The sequence below is a fragment of the Cricetulus griseus genome (assembly GCF_003668045.3).
Source record: "Cricetulus griseus strain 17A/GY chromosome 1 unlocalized genomic scaffold, alternate assembly CriGri-PICRH-1.0 chr1_1, whole genome shotgun sequence".
Taxonomy (NCBI): Eukaryota; Metazoa; Chordata; class Mammalia; order Rodentia; family Cricetidae; genus Cricetulus; species Cricetulus griseus.
The window spans coordinates 130770571-130787420 of record NW_023276807.1 but is presented as its reverse complement, the minus strand read 5'-3'; the positions used below and the strand labels follow the sequence as shown (position 1 = coordinate 130787420).

The window sequence follows — 16850 nt, the reverse complement described above, 5'->3', positions numbered from 1 at the left end:
ACACACACACACACACAATCTATTCTTAAAAGCATTGACATTTACCACAACTCAAGTATTCAAAAGAAGACAAAGCAGGTGTGGGAAGTTTGAATGGTACCAACATTACTGTTAGTAGAGCCACAGTGCTGCAGGCAACACTGCTTGGAACTGGCTTCGTGATTGTGTCCCTTTGCCAGAGTACTCATCTCACAGAGGAGAGTTTTGAAGTTCAGACTGGGTTTATGGGGCTCTCTTAGCAATGGTGAGTTATGGGCTATGCACATAGTAATTCTCTGTGAAGAGTAACTTGTAGCTGCAGTTACAAGACAATGGGAAGTTCTTATCAGCAACAGCTTCACTTTTACTAGGACTACTGAGAACACTTTTCATCACCTGCGATTATGTTCTTGGTCATGAGGTAAGTGATTGAGGGTCATATAACGATCAAAATAGGTGATGACAAAAAAAAGCAGGTCCTAATTTAAGCCTATTACAATCATAGACCGTATCTCTCTGATTACTGGAAAGAAAGTGTTCACCAATAGGAGGGCAGAGGCTGCTTCTATCAAAGTTTCTTGGCACTGAAACTGATCGCTCACATCCTGAGGGTGGAGCCTCTGGACAGCTTTAATGTGTATGTGTGTGTGTTAGGAAGAAGAACTCAGCCTACACTCACATGAAGCCCATGGCTGTGAGAGCTCTACACATCTGGTAACAGAGTCAAGGGACTGGAATTTTCCAGGGCTAGAGTAGGAACAAAATGGGAGTTGGTAAGCATGTGTGCTGCATCTAAGCTAGGCTGACTGCAAGCAGGGACTGGCTTGCATCAGTGGCAGGATGTTGGATAGCACCAATATACCCAAAAGAAAACTCCAAATTTGGCCGTGTGCCTGCCCATCACTGGGATTTCTACAGACTCTGCATGGCTGTGCAAATCTCCTGTAGCTATTTATCTGATTTCATCACCCCTTCCTCTACTTCCTCTAGCCTTCTGACCTTTCTATAGGCAGATGATTTTTTCCAATATCAAAATCACATTACTCAGAAGTTGATGGGCTGTTTGTCTTTCAATGTCACAGAATACCTGGCAGAAACACCTTAAAGGAGAACAAGTTTATTTTGGCTCACAGACTAGGGGACACAGTCCATCATAGTAGGGAAGTTATGGTGCCTGGATTGGGTCAGTCCATGGCTGCAGGATCTTGCAGTGACCTCTTAAATGGCAGAGAGAGAGAGAGAGAGAGAGAGAGAGAGAGAGAGAGAGAGAGAGAGAGAGAGAGAGAGAGAGATGGGAGGACTGAGAGTAACAAGCTGTAGCTCTCAAGGTCTGTCTCTAGAGGCAAACATCTACTATTTAGGCTATACTTTCTAAAGTTTCTGCATCCCCCTCAAACAGTCCCACTGGCCACTAACCAAGTTTTCAAACATATAAACCAGGGCACAGCATTTTATATTGAAACTATCAGACACAACATAGAGCAACTTCCTGCTTTAGGGGTGAAGAGTTGAAAGGACAGATTAGTTAAGAAATTTGTCAAGTCACAAAGGGGGCAAGGGATGGAGATGAGATTTGGAAAGTTGCTCTATGTATACTTATACAGGTTTGTATGCAAGTTGGGCACAGTGACAGAGTATGGTCTGAAGTGGTGTGAAGCTGTCTGACTGGGTTAAATCTTGACTCTGCTTCTCATTTATAGCAGATCACTATCTGGTATATTTCTAGGTTTCTTTACCCAAATATGAGAAATATGGAATTTATGCCCTAGGATCATAGCAAGGATTAAACAAATTAATTCACAATATACAGGGTGAATCCATGATAAGTAGTAAACTCTACATAATTCTGCAAATTTGTCCATGAGAATGTGTTTTTTTCTTCCTGTAATGTTTTTCTATCTTCCTCATCTATCCATCTTTTAGGATTAGGCTTAGGCAGTCTTTCTGATAACTCTAGACAGTAAGCACTGGGCTCTTTCCCCCGTGATGCATGCCCAGAGCACCTGAATCCCCTTGGCAGTATCACATGGGTCAGTGCCAGCTCATGACTACATGCCCTGTGAGATGCAGCGACATTGGGTCAGTACTGTTCAACACTGGCACTGCTATACATATAACTCTTCCTGAGGCAGTGTGGGCTCACTAAATGTCTTAGTTACTTGTGCTGTGATAGAAGAATTGACTGAAGCAATTTAAGGAAGGGAGGGTTTGTTTTTACTTGCAATTCAGGGGGAAATCCATCACAGCAGGGGCTTGAGGCACTTGCTCACATTGCATAATACATAGTTAGAAAGTAGAGATGAATGCTAGTGCTCAGCAGGCTTTCTCTTTTTTTTAAAGATTTATTTATTATGTATACAGCGTTCTGCCTGCATGTACACCTACATGACAGAGAGGGCATCACGTCTCATTACTGATGGTTGTTTGTCACCATGTGGGGATTGCTGGGAACTGAACTCAGGACCTGTGGAAGAGCAGCCATTGCTCTTCTTAACCTCTGAGTCATCTCCCCAGCCCTAGTTTTCTCCTTTTTATTCAGTCCAGGAATGCAGCCTATAGAATGGGTCCATACACAGTTATGGTAGATATTTTCATGTTAATTAACCCAATATAGATAACCCCTTACAAGCATGCCCAAGGATTTGTCTCCTATGGGATTTTAGATTCTTTCAAATTGACAATATTAATCATCACAGTAAGTATCCAAAGATATGAGGATAGCGCTCTAGGACCCCTAAACAATCCTGATTCATGAGATCAAGAGTAGACATTCATGAGGAGGTAATATACAGGTGTGTGTGTGTTTGTGTGTGTGTGTGTGTGTGTGTGTGTGTGTGTGTGTGTGTGTGCGCACACGCGCGCGCATGTGCGCGCGCGGCGGCGGAGGGGGGGCGGGGGGGGCTTAAAAGATAGCTACATAGCCTCTTCTGGCGACAATAATGCAAAGGCAAAATCTGCGTAATATACTGCTTGTGTAATGATATTAAGATCATGATATAAACTTCAGGGGGTCAAAAGAGCATAAGGACCAGGTAGAAGCAATGCTTTATTCCTGAGGTAAGCAAAGTGTGGTTAGCTACTTTTCAATGGTCTCTACCTAGATATTGACAAAGTGAAGCTTTCATATCCTTTTACTAAAATGTTCTGTAGACATAGGAAAAATAATAATGGAAAACATGACTACTACATGTTTAGGATTTGTGATGAGTGCATTCAACTGAGACACTTAAATGTCATCTGAAAATTGGGGACTATTTCTCATTCTGTTTACTAAAGGACAAATTTTCTTAGGTTATTTCTACTGCTGTGGAAAAATGAGTCAGTTAAAATTTAACAGAAATTAATGCTTAGCAAAGAATAACTGCTCTTCTGATATTCCTACAATGCCACCACTCTATGTTTAGAGGAAATATCAAGATCGCCTCTGAGCAGAAACCAAAATGAGCAATAATAATGTATAAGAAGTCAGGCTTGACCACTCAGAGTAGCTACTGCATGCTGAAGAAACTGTGATTAAATCTAGACAATGAAGGTCATGTACATACTCTCTTTCTTCCCTTGCCTGTTGTCATCCTTATTTATTTTCTCTTTAATAAGCTGGCTCTCTCATGATGTTAGGAGATGGATGATGGAACACATTTATACTCCCAGAGAATATCAACTTGGTATGGCCTGGCTAGGCTCTGATGGACAGCACTGAAATGTGAAGTGACTAAACAAATTAGACCTCTGGCCTGAGTGAAGTGATGCGATTCAATGAAGAGTTGTGCATTTCCCGGTAGACAGAAGCATCCGTTAGATAAAGAGAAAATAGAGAAAGGTGATTAGTTGACAAGGTGCAGTGCAGACCAAGGGCACCATAACAGATTGTGCCAATTACAAAGCCTGCAAGGAATGTTGGTAACTCAGGGGACAAAACACATCTTGAGTGAGATTCCTGAGCAGGCAGTTGGCAGTGGGTTATGGGGGAGAGGCTAACAGAAATGAAGTGTCCATGAAGAAACAACATGGGGATCTATGTCTCTGCAAGCAAAGTAAAAAAAAATAATAAAAGGGGTTAGTAGAACATACGTGAAATGAAAGAACAACTGGGAGGGGAATATTGGGAGCTAAAGTTTTAAGTGGAGATGGGAGCAGGCAGAAAAAGAGATGAGAGGGTAGGGGAAGATGCACAAACATTAAGCATATATGAAAAAGCATTGTGAAACCCCATGGGATTTAAGCTATTAAAATATTGTAAAAGAAGGACTTCCAGCAGAGATGTTCCCACAAGTGTAAAACAATGCTGTTCCCAGAGGACATGGGTCCTTACATGATGATGTCACCCCAAACAAGACAGGCTTCGTTTCTTGCTCTCAACCTCTTACCATAACTAGAAAAGACCCTATTGCTAAAGACACCACAGACTCTGGTTACAGGACATAGGGAAATAAATCTTGGATGGACAAGGAAATTCTTCCTGCTGGCCATTGGTCAGTTTCCTATGCTTTAGTACCCGGCTCCATATATATGAGAACTTGGGAAACATGAATTGCATTTGTGGGTTATTTTTAAAAGACATAAAGTTGTGTTGAGGGTTCAGTGGGGCTGGAGAGAGAGGGAGATGAATATGACCAAGATACATGGAATAAATGCTATATATGGAGCAAATAATTTTGCAGTTAAAAAAACAAGAAAAACATGTATAGAAGAGACTGGCTTGATGGAGCATGAAGGCTTTGGTGATAGAATGTGGAAGCAATGGAAGAAAGACATTAACTATCTTTAAGGCCATGCTAATCTGAGGTTCACACACATTAATGCAACCTGAAACTTTGATGTACATAGACAGTGCTGCTTAATTATTTTGCTTAAAACCAGTTTGGGCTTCCTGCCCAAATTTACATCCCCTGCTTTGGTAGGATAAAGAGGGCTTTTAGTTCTGTCTTGTTAAAGCTTAGTCAAGAATGACATATTCATGGAGCTTTCTTGGCAAGTCTTGACTTCCCCTTTGCTCACTAAGATGACATCCATGGGACCTCACATCCTGAAGGGGAAAATGTGAGTTCTTGGTCACATCTACAATGGATGCCAAGTGCATTTCTGGCCACAGTCCATCAGGTTGTGCCTGGGACTGGTAGATTAAAAACTGGTCATTTCTTGTCAGCTTAATAGGGGCTGGTGTTCTTCAGCTGAGCAACCCCCACTTCCCCAGCCCTGGATGAAGAGCCTCCATGCATGCTCCATCCATCCTACCTATCTTATTCACCCCAGGTCATTTTATCCCACATGAGACTTAGTAACTGAGGACATTTTGGGAGAGTTTGACTATATGGTTTCCTATCATTTTGACTAAGGTGTTGGTGTACCAGTTGTAGGGGAAAAGTATTACAGGGTGATCTTCTTCTAGTGTCTTTTGTAGGGAACAGAGCAAAAGTGTCTCTGGGAGTTACTGATCTACATGTTTACTGCCACTTAACTAATTCACTTTCCTTCTGAAGGAAGGCTCACAGAAAGGAAATGGGGCAAGTCTATTCCTCATCTCCTGCTATTCCTTTAACAACCATGTTGGATAGGTTCTAGCTTTGTCTTCCCCAAACAAAATAACACAAACAAGACCCTCCACCATTTCCTTTATAAATCAGAGCTCCAGAGGCAGCATCTCACAGGCCTGACCAACTTGCTAAAGAAGTGGCCAGAAGAAAGGAAATAAATGCCTAAGTTTGAGTGTCAGAAACTTACTCCCACCATGACTGCTGTGGAGGGGAGAATTTTGAGAGGCATGTAGGCCACGAGGGATCCAGTGCTATGGACAGAGCTTTAAAAGGTGATTTTCAGAGGGAAGGTATCCGCTCTGCCCTTTCACTACCCACCATGTAGGGCACAGTGTTCCTCTTCCACACAGGATGCAGGTATCAAGATTCCCTGTTGGAGACAGAAGCTGCACCATTACTAGGAGCCAAACCTGCTACCATCTTGATTTTGGCTTTTCCAAATCATACAAATATTCTTCAAAGAAATATTTCTATCTTTCATAAATTAGTCCCAGGTATTTTGTTACTCCAGGGCAGAGTACATAGTTTTGTTTTGCTGCATCATGCTTTCTTGTATGTGATGCAATAAATGCCTTATGAATATTCTTCCCATCAACATTCCTTCCACACCAGATATAGCATACCCCTTAGAGCGGTGGTTCTTAACCTGTGGGTCACAACCCCTTTAGGGTAGTAGAATGATCTTTTCACAAATATCAAATAGCCTGAATATCAGATATTTCCCTTATTATGCACAACAGCAGCAAAATTATAGTCATGAAGTATCAATGAAAATAATTTTACTGTTGGGGGGGCACCACAATATGAAGAACTATGTTAATGGGTCAGCATTAGGAAGGCTGAGAACCACTGTCTCAGGGAGACAAATGCCTTAAGATACTACATCAAAGATCTTTTAAGGTACTCAGAAAACCAAGAGAGGAATGTATGCCCCTTCTTTATACTTAGTTCCTAGTGAGGAGGAAGATTGAAGAATATGAAAGACAAGGAATCTAGCATTGCTCAAGTGTCATCATGTGCCAGAGACTCTTTGTTCTTCCACTTAATTCCCACAAGAATGCTGGAAGGTAGGCACTGACCCATTTATTTCATGCAGGACTCAGCCACAGGTCATATGTCAAGCAATGTGCCCAGAGTACAGAACTAGGAATTTGCAGGTTTGGCATTTAAACGTTTGTATATAACAGAAACACCCATGTGGTTGCTACTATGCTTTGTAAGTGATGTAACAGGCTGCACTGCACGTAGCATCAATGCAGGCAGCTCCGGTATCATATATGTCAATAACAAAGAAATGTGCTGCCAGTTAAAAGATGCTACACCATTTATTTGTGTCTTGAATCCTAATTTCAAATGTTACAAATGTGCAGGGCCCTGCATCTGAGACTCAATGAAATCTGGTAAGTATTGTTTCAAGGAAGACTGTTTGAGCAGCTGTGTACAGTCTAGACAAGAACAACAAAATGACAGAGGCAGAGAGAGGTCAGAACAAAAGCTGTTAGACTTTCACTTCCAAGCAAGGCAGGGACTTCTGAAATGGAAAGATGAGCTTCTGGGAGGACCATAGCAGATGAGTCAATGGGAATACTGGCAGTTTGGAGCTAGGCTTACAAGGGTGGAAGAGTGGACTGACTATGAGCAAAGAGTTAATGTCTTAGAGACTGGGAACTAATAGCTGTTGGAAAACTAGGTAAAGAAAAAGAATGGGTTCTGTTTTGAAGATATAACATGCAAAACAGAAAAGTCCTCATGCAACTATGGAAGGCAGGTCTGCAGATGGTGAGAAAAAAAAAAAAAACAGTTCCAAACTGACAGGAATGACTGGTTGAGGAAAGAAGACCACCAAGAGGGCAGATCTAGACCTGCACTGCCAGGGGCACCAGGATGGAACCTTCACTAGGGATGAACATCCATTTCCTTTGTGTCTTTGAATGTCATCACAATGTCACCTCCAGGCAAAAAGCATGTATGAGGCAAGACTTCCCTGCTGGCAGAAGCTGGCTCCACTCATTACTTCCCAGCATTCCTGGGACGCCAGCTGGCCTCAGGGACTGAAGGAGAAGGGCTAGAGCCAGCACATGGGGAGTTCTTTTGGGAGAACAAAGCAGTGCACTTCATGGCAAAGGCATGTAGGGGAAATTACTTTGTCAGCAATATTTAGTAAAAGTGTAAAAGGTAGCCAGTGGCATTCATAAGACAGGTGATATTAACTTAAGATTTGGAAATAGGAGGGGCTAGTGTGACCATCAGGTGCCTCTTTCGACTGCTTGAGATAATTTCAAGCATTAATCCTGCAGGACTCTGCCTTGCTAAGCTTTAGTCTTTTTGCATCACATTCCATAGTCACTGAGTCAAGACAGAACAACACCTTTGATAGTCAAATCAACTACATCAACCACTTCAGATTACACATTCCACCAATGTGACAACCAAACAGAATTAGGAAATATTAAATTACTATTTTGTTTGCTCGACAATTTTTTCTTTATAACTTTCTGGATACTTAACATGCATAAAAGAACTTCTTTCCCTCTATTGCTCATCTACCTAATTGCTATCTTTTTTGCTGTCAGGTGCAAGCCTGTCATTGGGTAGCATGGCCTCTTCCTGTCAGGAAATCCCACCAGGAGCTCATTACCATCTAGAACTGCACAGCCCAGCATGAGAGCTTTACTGTCCATATGCAACTGTCCACCACCTAAAAGGAGGCCAGTCCAAATTGGGATGTGTTTTGGTGTAAATTATACACTAGGATTCAACATTTAGGATGAAAACAATATGTAAAACATCTCATGAACACTCTTTACATTGATGACATATTTTGGATATATTGGCTTCAGGTATAATATTAAGTACATTATCAGGATTAAATATATTATCAGGGTTATCAGGAAATTTTAAATTGTATGTATAACTTGCATGGGTGATTTCTGTTTTCTACAGCTCTGCAGAGTTTCTCCTTTTCTGAGTCTCATTCAATATATTCAGTTCAGTCAACCAGCACTTATTATACAGCCACTATGATCCAGATATTATAAGAGATGTTGATAATAAGCTATGGTAACCGTTGCTGGCTTCTGAGAGCTCTCACTCAGTGGAGGAGGGGAATTACAAAAGTGATTAAGTGGCTCAGAGCACTTTCGGTGAAAGCAAGAGGACCTGAGATCTAGTGTCCAGCAGCCGAGTAAAAGCCAAGCATGTGTACTGGTAACTTCACCATTGTAGAGTAGAGACAGACAGATCCTGGGAGCTTGCTGGCCAGGTAAGCTAGCTGAGATGGTGAACTTTGGGTTCAGTGAGTGTCTTAATTAGGTTTCTATTGTTGGGCTATAACACCATGGGCAACATAAAATGGGGAGGAAAGAGTTTATTTCAACTTAAACTTCCAGATAAAGTCTATCACCGAGGGAACCAGGGCAGGAACTTATGCAGGGCCTTGATGGTAAGTGATTTTACCCACTGACCCATCTCTCTGAACCTTTCTCTTTTTACTCAGTAAAGTTCCATGTACATGATCATGCCTCATAGGGTTCATGACCTGACTTTGATGTCTTCAAGAATTAGTCCTCTTACCCACTCTATGCAAAGGTAGCCTCTTTACTGTTTTTTGTTTTTGCATAGAATATTCTAAACATTCCTTTTTCCTTTTCAGGCCTCTTTTCTTGTTCCCTATGTCTGGACTCCTCCTCCAGACATCTGCATGATTTGTTCTGTCACTATCTGCAGATATTTGCTTAAATATCATCTTGTCACCAAGTCCTTTCTGGCCACCTGGCCTTCTCTCACTCCCCTAAACCATCTTTATTTTTTCATACAGCTTTAATTCAATAAGATGCATTTATTACCCCGGGAATTTGCTTGTCACTTGCCTCCCTCAACAATATAGGTCCTGTTGTGGAGGGGGAGTTGTATGCTCTGTTTCTGTATTTCTAGCACTTAGAATGTCAACCAGCACATGGCCAGTATTCAGTATACTCCTTTTGAATGAATTAAATGCATGATTATTATGCATAGGGTTTTAGAAGATGATAGGGAGGATATGTGGCATATCTTGTCAGGGTCAGGGTGATCTGAAAAGCTTTTCTTATGGTGGTAAAATTTACACTGCCTCCTCTTCTGTTCACATTTATGCCGGAAGTTCCTATTTAATCTTCCGGACAACAGTCACCATCCTAGGATGAGGGATGTAGCTGCCAAGCTGCTGTGAGGCTAGGCAAGAGCTTCTTATTGTGGAATTTAGAATCTAGTTGGAAAAGATAAGAAAGCCAATCTATAAGAAAACAAGAAAAATACCTGGTAGTGGCACATGCTATACAAAGAGCTAAATAATGTGACTTTAAAGAAACAAGTGGGGTTGATTTTGGTCCTCAGGTACATGCCTGTGAACAGTGGAGGGCAGAGGAATGGTAAGGAAGCATTTCTGTGAAAAGGAAGAGGAAGGGGTGAGAACTCATAGTGAAGAACACATCCAGGGCCAGCTCGGGTGGGGAGTTGGTCTTCAAGGTTTGAGAGCTACAAGTGGCACATACAGTTATAGTCCGATAGCAGGGAAGAGAGATCTGAGATTAGATGGAAGAGCCCTAAAAATGAGCAGGATCCAGCAGGCAAGGATGGGAAGAAGCAGTCAAGAAAGAGGGGTGGGTGGAAGGAAAGCACAGCCAGAGGAAAGAGCCTCCTAAACAAAGGACATTGAGAGCAGAAGAGGCTTTTGTGGCCGAGGGACTCAGGGCTTTGCTTCTGCGATGTTCAAGGCGTAACTGAAGGTGAGCCTGTTTCTCATGAATTAATTCCCTGGGACCGCATTTTGTTGCAGTTGGAGAAAGAGAACTATTCCCTAGAAAACATATCTTCCAGGAGAAGATGTATAATTAACTGCCCACAGAGAGCTGCAGTACAAGGTACAATCTTGGAAGATTCCGATAACATGCATTTTGGCTTCTGCTATGCTAGCAGCTGAGAAGCATATGCTACTTTGGTGTATTTCGCTTCAATCTCAGCACCATCTCACAGGTGCCCGATTCCCATGCCTGGTTTAGATGCTGCACTCTAGCACGGGCAGGTGAATGCACCCGGGCTCATGTCTGCTCTGTGCTCATTGCTGTGTGCTCTCCCACCTGGCACCTCACTGAGGGCTCCAACACTCGAGCACTCAGCTTACTCTGTGTGTCCTTTTCTAGTCTTCTCTGGCTACTTCATGTTTCACTCATGGCTAGCTCTAATTTACTAAGCACACTTCTGTTCCTTTTATTTTCTTCCTTTGCTGATCCCAGTTGGTGCCTCAGTTTTTGTGGAGGCTGTTCTGTACTCAACACCTTCCTCCCTCTGCTGACAGAAATGATGCACCGCAAAATCAAAGCCACAATTAACATGCCCAGACACTTTTCTCTCCCTAGCGTAATTGAGTCCCCCCAAAGAATGTCTAAGTCCTTGGGAATCTTGACAGGTTTCGAGTTTGTAACAATTGGGGAGCTGTTATCAGTATAGCCAGAATCCCCAGAGAAGGCACTGCTGAAGTCATGTCAAAGGATTTAATTTAAGTTCCTATTTATCAAGTAAATGGTGACTTAAGAGTAACTGTTCAGTGTGTGTTTCAAAATGGCTCACTGCTGACTGACAGTGTTCACCAAGATTGAAGCCATTTAGAGGTGATTACTTCCGAAACCATATTTGAAATCATCGTGAGTCGTCTGAGATAAACTATTTATCCAGGAGGCAACAAATGGAGGGTGAAATTTTCTTCTTCTGACAATGGCATATGGTGCACTCTTCTACCTCGAAGCCCTATTACATATTCATCACCTGACCCATAAACACAAAGTTGGGAGCACCTGACAGTTAAGATTTACATGGTAAATGAGGCTGAAAATGTCTGACTAAATAATACTATTTGCTTTAGAAGTCACGGACTTTAGGATTTGGATGTCCAAGATACATTTGGCATTTTTTCAATCATGTGGCAAAATAAATAAAATTTCTGGGGTTGGTGACCTTTAGAAATGATATGTGTAGTTACTGTCTTTGAAGGAGCAACACTGACAGAGAGTGTGGGTTAGGAAAAGACACAGCACTGAAATACTTAGGGAAGAAGGCATCCCCACACAAGTACAAACAGGTAGGAGGAGGGAAGGGAGGGCTGCCTGCCTGCCGAAAGGAAGTACTATGGAAGTCGATCCTGATTTTAGACACAGTACATTCCTGTGGACAATAGCTTAAGGCTAAAGTTTTAGCAACTTTCATCTTTCTGGTAGGAATAGAGACTAGGAAAAAGCAAATAAAAATGCTTTGAAGAAATATATGAGAAATACCAGGCAGAGTCCAAGAGATAGAAGCATAAATATGAAACTGTCAAAATTAAGTCATTTCCATTTTTTCATGCATTTTTTATCAGATGTAAAGAAAGAAAAATAATCTGGCACTTAAAATTTGCCTTTGTAGCACCCACATTGTGCTAAGAAGCAAACACTGCTTATCTAGATGAAGGTGGAAAAAGAGGTGAATATTACCTGAAATTCCAACCCATAGTTTTCTCTGCAGAATTCTCGAAGTTTGGGATACACAGTTTCTCTGAGTGCCTGCCGCTCTGCTCCTGTATCTAAAACAGAAAACAGACATGTGTCAAGTGAGTATGCCAACATATATATTTCTTTGAAAGTGAAGGACTAAACAATAATATATATGTAATCAAGACTGGCACCTCAGTTGTGAACTGAAGTGGTCTTTGGCTGCTGGCTATTTCTGTAGAGATCCATCCACTGGCCCTGTGCAAAAAAGTCCAAGGATGGATGAAAACCTCAAATGCCAGCTCTGTGTGGCCAGCAAGCTGATAACGTAGAGTTGATTGTTCATGCCCAGGTAGATGTTTACACCAAACTTTTCAACATCCATGCCCCACTGTCTTTGGAAGAAGGAGAAGGAAGCACTGTTGGGCTATCAGATATTTAAGTCTAATACATCACAAGCATTTAAAAGCATACAGGTTGATTGGCTTAGTTACAGACAGACAAATATCTGAACTATACTATTATTTCCTATAATGTCTAGAAATAATTCAGCTTTTTACAAAGTTATGTGTAGCATCCATGCAATTAGAACAATAATTAGGAATAACACAAGATGGAAACCATTGTAGCAACAATCAGATCCCACTGCCTGTAGAGTCAGCAGGCTGGCTGTTTAACAGGATGGAAACCATTATAACAGCAATCAGATCCCACTTTCTGTAGAGTCAGTAGACTGGCTATTTAACAGGGTGACATTCCCCAGTCAGAGCTTAGGGATGTTCTGCAGTATCAGAGATAGGAATTGTTTTATAAACACTATATTACATGGAAACTCTGAAATAAAATATTTGTATTCCCAGTTATTAGAAAGTGCAAGAAGCAATAGAGAACCTCAAACCAGAAGAGTCGTTCAATAATCATTATGTGCTTAATTTTAAACATTTTTCAGAGAGAGAGAGAGAGAGAGAGAGACAGAGAGAGAGAGAGAGAGAGAGAGAGAGAGAGATTCCAAAGCTTTCTGTGTTGCTGAATGCCAAAATTCTGCCATTAGTGGTGACATCCTTGAGATTCTTGCTGACAAGAGTGTTGCTTGCTTGCTTTACTGACTTCAGTAAACATGAGAACCACAGTCTTCAAGAAGTAGGTTAATGTGCTATCTCATGAAAAGCATATTTGCTAAGTGCATCTCAATCTCAGCTACAATATAAAATATCCACACATCTCATTTATAACAAAGATAATAACTTAAAAGAATATCCTTGTTATTCCGCAGCACATCTGTCCATGAAAACTGAGCCATATGCTGCAGTGACCTACCCTATTTTCCTACTGTTCTCAAGACTATTTTGAGAAGCAAATAACCAATCACGGGTCTAAGATACAGCTGTAGCTCTGCAGCCTGTCAGAAGCCAGTGTTTACCGGAAAGGCAGAAAACAAGGTTTTCAGGTAATTTGTGACCTGGGCAGGTGAGGTCTTTTCCTACCTTATAGTCAGTGTGGTCCAGAGCCTAAATGGAAGGAGAATGCTGGCAGACCATGCTGAGTAAGCCCTGTGGTGTCACAGAATTGCTGGAGGCAGCACATTAAGCTTTTGTGTGAGTTATGTAATCTTGGGATTGGAAACCCACTATCCCTTGGCATATTTTAAAAACTGAAAACATTCATTTTGTAATAAAGCTGATAATAGTCAATATCTCTTAAAAGCCTTAGAAGATTTTTAATATGAAATCACTGAAAGGTCATTTAAGAAACAAATACTAGCTGGGTGTGGTGGCCTATGCCTTTAATTCCTGCACTTGAGAGGTAGAGGCAACTAGATCTCCTGAACTCAAGAGAAGCATGCTCTTTCTACACATAAGAGTTCCAGGATAGCCAGGGCTACAAAGAAATACCCTGTTCCCCAAATCCAAATATAAGCAAGTACTACAGTGTGTGGAAGTCTGGAGCTATGTTAAATAAGGTTATCCCCATGAAAATTTAAAAATTGATGTCTGATATATGAAATAATTATCATATGATATAAGGAACATAAAATAATGGTTATTATAAGTTTTATTACTTGGTGCCAAGAGTTTGATGTACAATATCCAAGAAGGAAAAGGTAATATAGGACCTACTCTAGTATTTATTGAATACTTATGACTTTTAGTGTGCAGAACAATTCTGTGTGCATTTTCTTAAGCAAGAACTAATGATGACTCTGTGGAAAAGTAACATTATGTGTGTGCTTTCCTATTTTCAATGAGAAGAAACCAAATGGATAGAAGTGTTAAGAAAGGTCCCCTAGGTTAGATGGCCTCTAAGAAGTCAAACTCAGACTTGAATTCAGGCAACCACATGAAGGATTACTTTGCTTTAACAACGGAAATAGACATCTGTAAAAATTAATCATCCTTTGAATATAGTCCATGCAATAAGTTATGTTATTGTTAAAGGATGTATATAATAAAAACATTGAAGTTAGATATCTTGCTTACCACAAATAAGGCCCTAGTTTCATCCTGAGTCCCTTGAAGAACAACAGTAAAAAATGTCAAGCGTATGGAATAATTTTCTCCTTTAGAGCCAACAGGCCTAAAATTCAACCAGAAAGTGGTTGGTTACCCCACAACTATCATAGCATTATTGCACCAATGGCCTCATCTAGCTTGGCAGGTTGGTGTTATAACCCATAAGATTTTTATAGTTTGGTTGGCCTCTTGATGACTTTTTACCCTTCAATAGCATATCACCTTTTGGTATGGTAAAATCTAGCTAGTAGGGCGAAACCTTTTAGCTCATTTATAGCGTGATCTGTCCTATGTAGTGCCTTTGGCAATAAGGTCTCACCATCTAGTTCTAATGGGCAATCAATAGCCATGATAATAGCCTGGACTATTTTCTAGGAGTCTGGAGTCTCACTGACCAATAACTATCTGGAAGGAATCCCACACCTGGCACTGTTTAATAATTTATAACTTCTGGGAGCAGCATCATCTACCCATGGTACTCAGGGTACCTTCCTTCAAACTTAAAAGAACATATTTAAAAACACTATATATATTGTGTATGTATGTTTTAGAATTTTATTTGTGTGTGTGTGTGTGTGTGTGTGTGTGTGTGTGTGTGTGTGTGCATTTTGCCTGCATATATGCCTGTACATCATGTACATGCCTGGTGACTATGGAAGCCAGAAGAAGGCATTAGATCTCCAGACACTGGAGGTTTAGACAGTTGTGAACTATCATGTGGATGCTGAGAACCAAAACTAGATCCTTTGCAAAAGCAACAAGTGATCTGAGGGGTGGGGTCATCTCCAGCCCTTAAGTTATATTTTAAAATTAGTGTTCAAAATAGTATGATTACATATGGCCTTTTCACATGTCTTTAGTATTGGATAAATATACTCCTCGTCTCCCCATCTCACAGTGCTTCCATCTCATTTGTATCCTGTTATCCTGTCTCCCTTAAGATCTCCCCTCTTCCCTTTTAACTTCCTGGTTGCTATAGGCACTCCAAGTTCAACACAGAAATCTAAAAGTTTGAAGCTAAGATCTGCATATGAGAACTTGAGACTTCTGTATTTCTAGGCCTGATTCCAAGGAAAAATCCATGCATGCGACAACAAGCCTGTTCAATAGTCCAAGCTAGGTTAGGAAGGTCCTAGGTCCTAGGGAAGAGTCTATCACTGTTGTCTTGCTATATGGACATGATATCAAACTGCCTTTTAAATATTTATGTTTATACCAATGAATTAGTGTTGTTCTAAGCCTTAGTTAGGGATGCTTCCTCTTGAAGTAGAAATTAGTTAATGCAGAGATTTCTGACTGGTAAAACTGGGAATAAGTGATTGTTGAGTTCTCAGCTCTTAACAGGATGTCTCTAAGACTGAGTAAACCTCAGAGAAGGCAGAGAACACAAGACCCATAATATAGGAAGGAATGCTTTTTTTATCAGCATGACATGGCTGTTTCGCTCATGGGCTCACAGTGCTAGTATCTACCTGTGCAAGACATCCCGTCTGGGACTGGAGAGATTTCTCTGCGGTAGAGAGCACTTGTTACTCTTGTAGATCCCCTGTATTTGGTTCCCATGACCCACATGGTGACTCACAACCATCCATAAATCCATTTCCAGGTGATCCAATGGCCTCTTCTTACCTGTGTGGGCACCTTTCATATGTATAGTACACATACATGCAGGCAACACCCTCAGACTCATAAAAAAGATGAGTCCATCAACATTTCCTCATGGATTAGGGAGGGGCTCATAAGTCTCTATCCATTCCTGAGGAACTTTAGTCAGTTAATGGTTGGGTAGGGGCATGTGTATGAGTTAGCCATTGATAAGTTTCCCATGATCAAGCAAATAATCTCCCACCCACTCTCAGGAAAACAACTCTAATCAAGCATAGTAGGTCATAGACAAATCAAAAGGACATGAAAATGGGAGGGAAATGAGAAAAAAGAGGTTTGGTGGGAGAAAGAAGGGTAGGATGAAGGGAGGTCAATGGTGAAAGGCAGGATCACAGTCCATAGATATGTAGTGACATCATGAAAGAATAAAAGTTCTTTTCCTTCTCTAGGATACACACTTCAACAACCAGATCATTAGCAAGATCTCTTGTTCTACTCTTAGAGCCTCAATGAATCTAGTTTCCTCACCCCTGCTATGGGGTACAAGTCAAAGTCGTTCTCATTTGGGCTCTGACCAGTTTCCATATTGGAATCCTCCAATCCATTGACCAGTGTCTCATGACTGATGTATTCAAGTGTAGCTCAGATTACATGTCTAGGATTAAAGTCACACTTCTTTGGTTGAATACGCTCTCTTGCCCTAAGCTTATCTACCAACACGT

At 41.1% G+C, this 16850-nt stretch overlaps 1 protein-coding gene across 1 annotated transcript in view; it reads right to left on the bottom strand.

Annotated features, from left to right (window-relative positions):
- The window catches only part of Nwd2 (NACHT and WD repeat domain containing 2), a 154905-nt gene that overhangs the window by 67609 nt on the left and 70446 nt on the right, over positions 1-16850 (bottom strand). The window contains exon 2 of the mRNA XM_027390701.1: positions 12017-12105. Coding sequence (XP_027246502.1) covers positions 12017-12105 — 89 coding nt within the window. The remainder of the gene's footprint in view (positions 1-12016; positions 12106-16850) is intronic.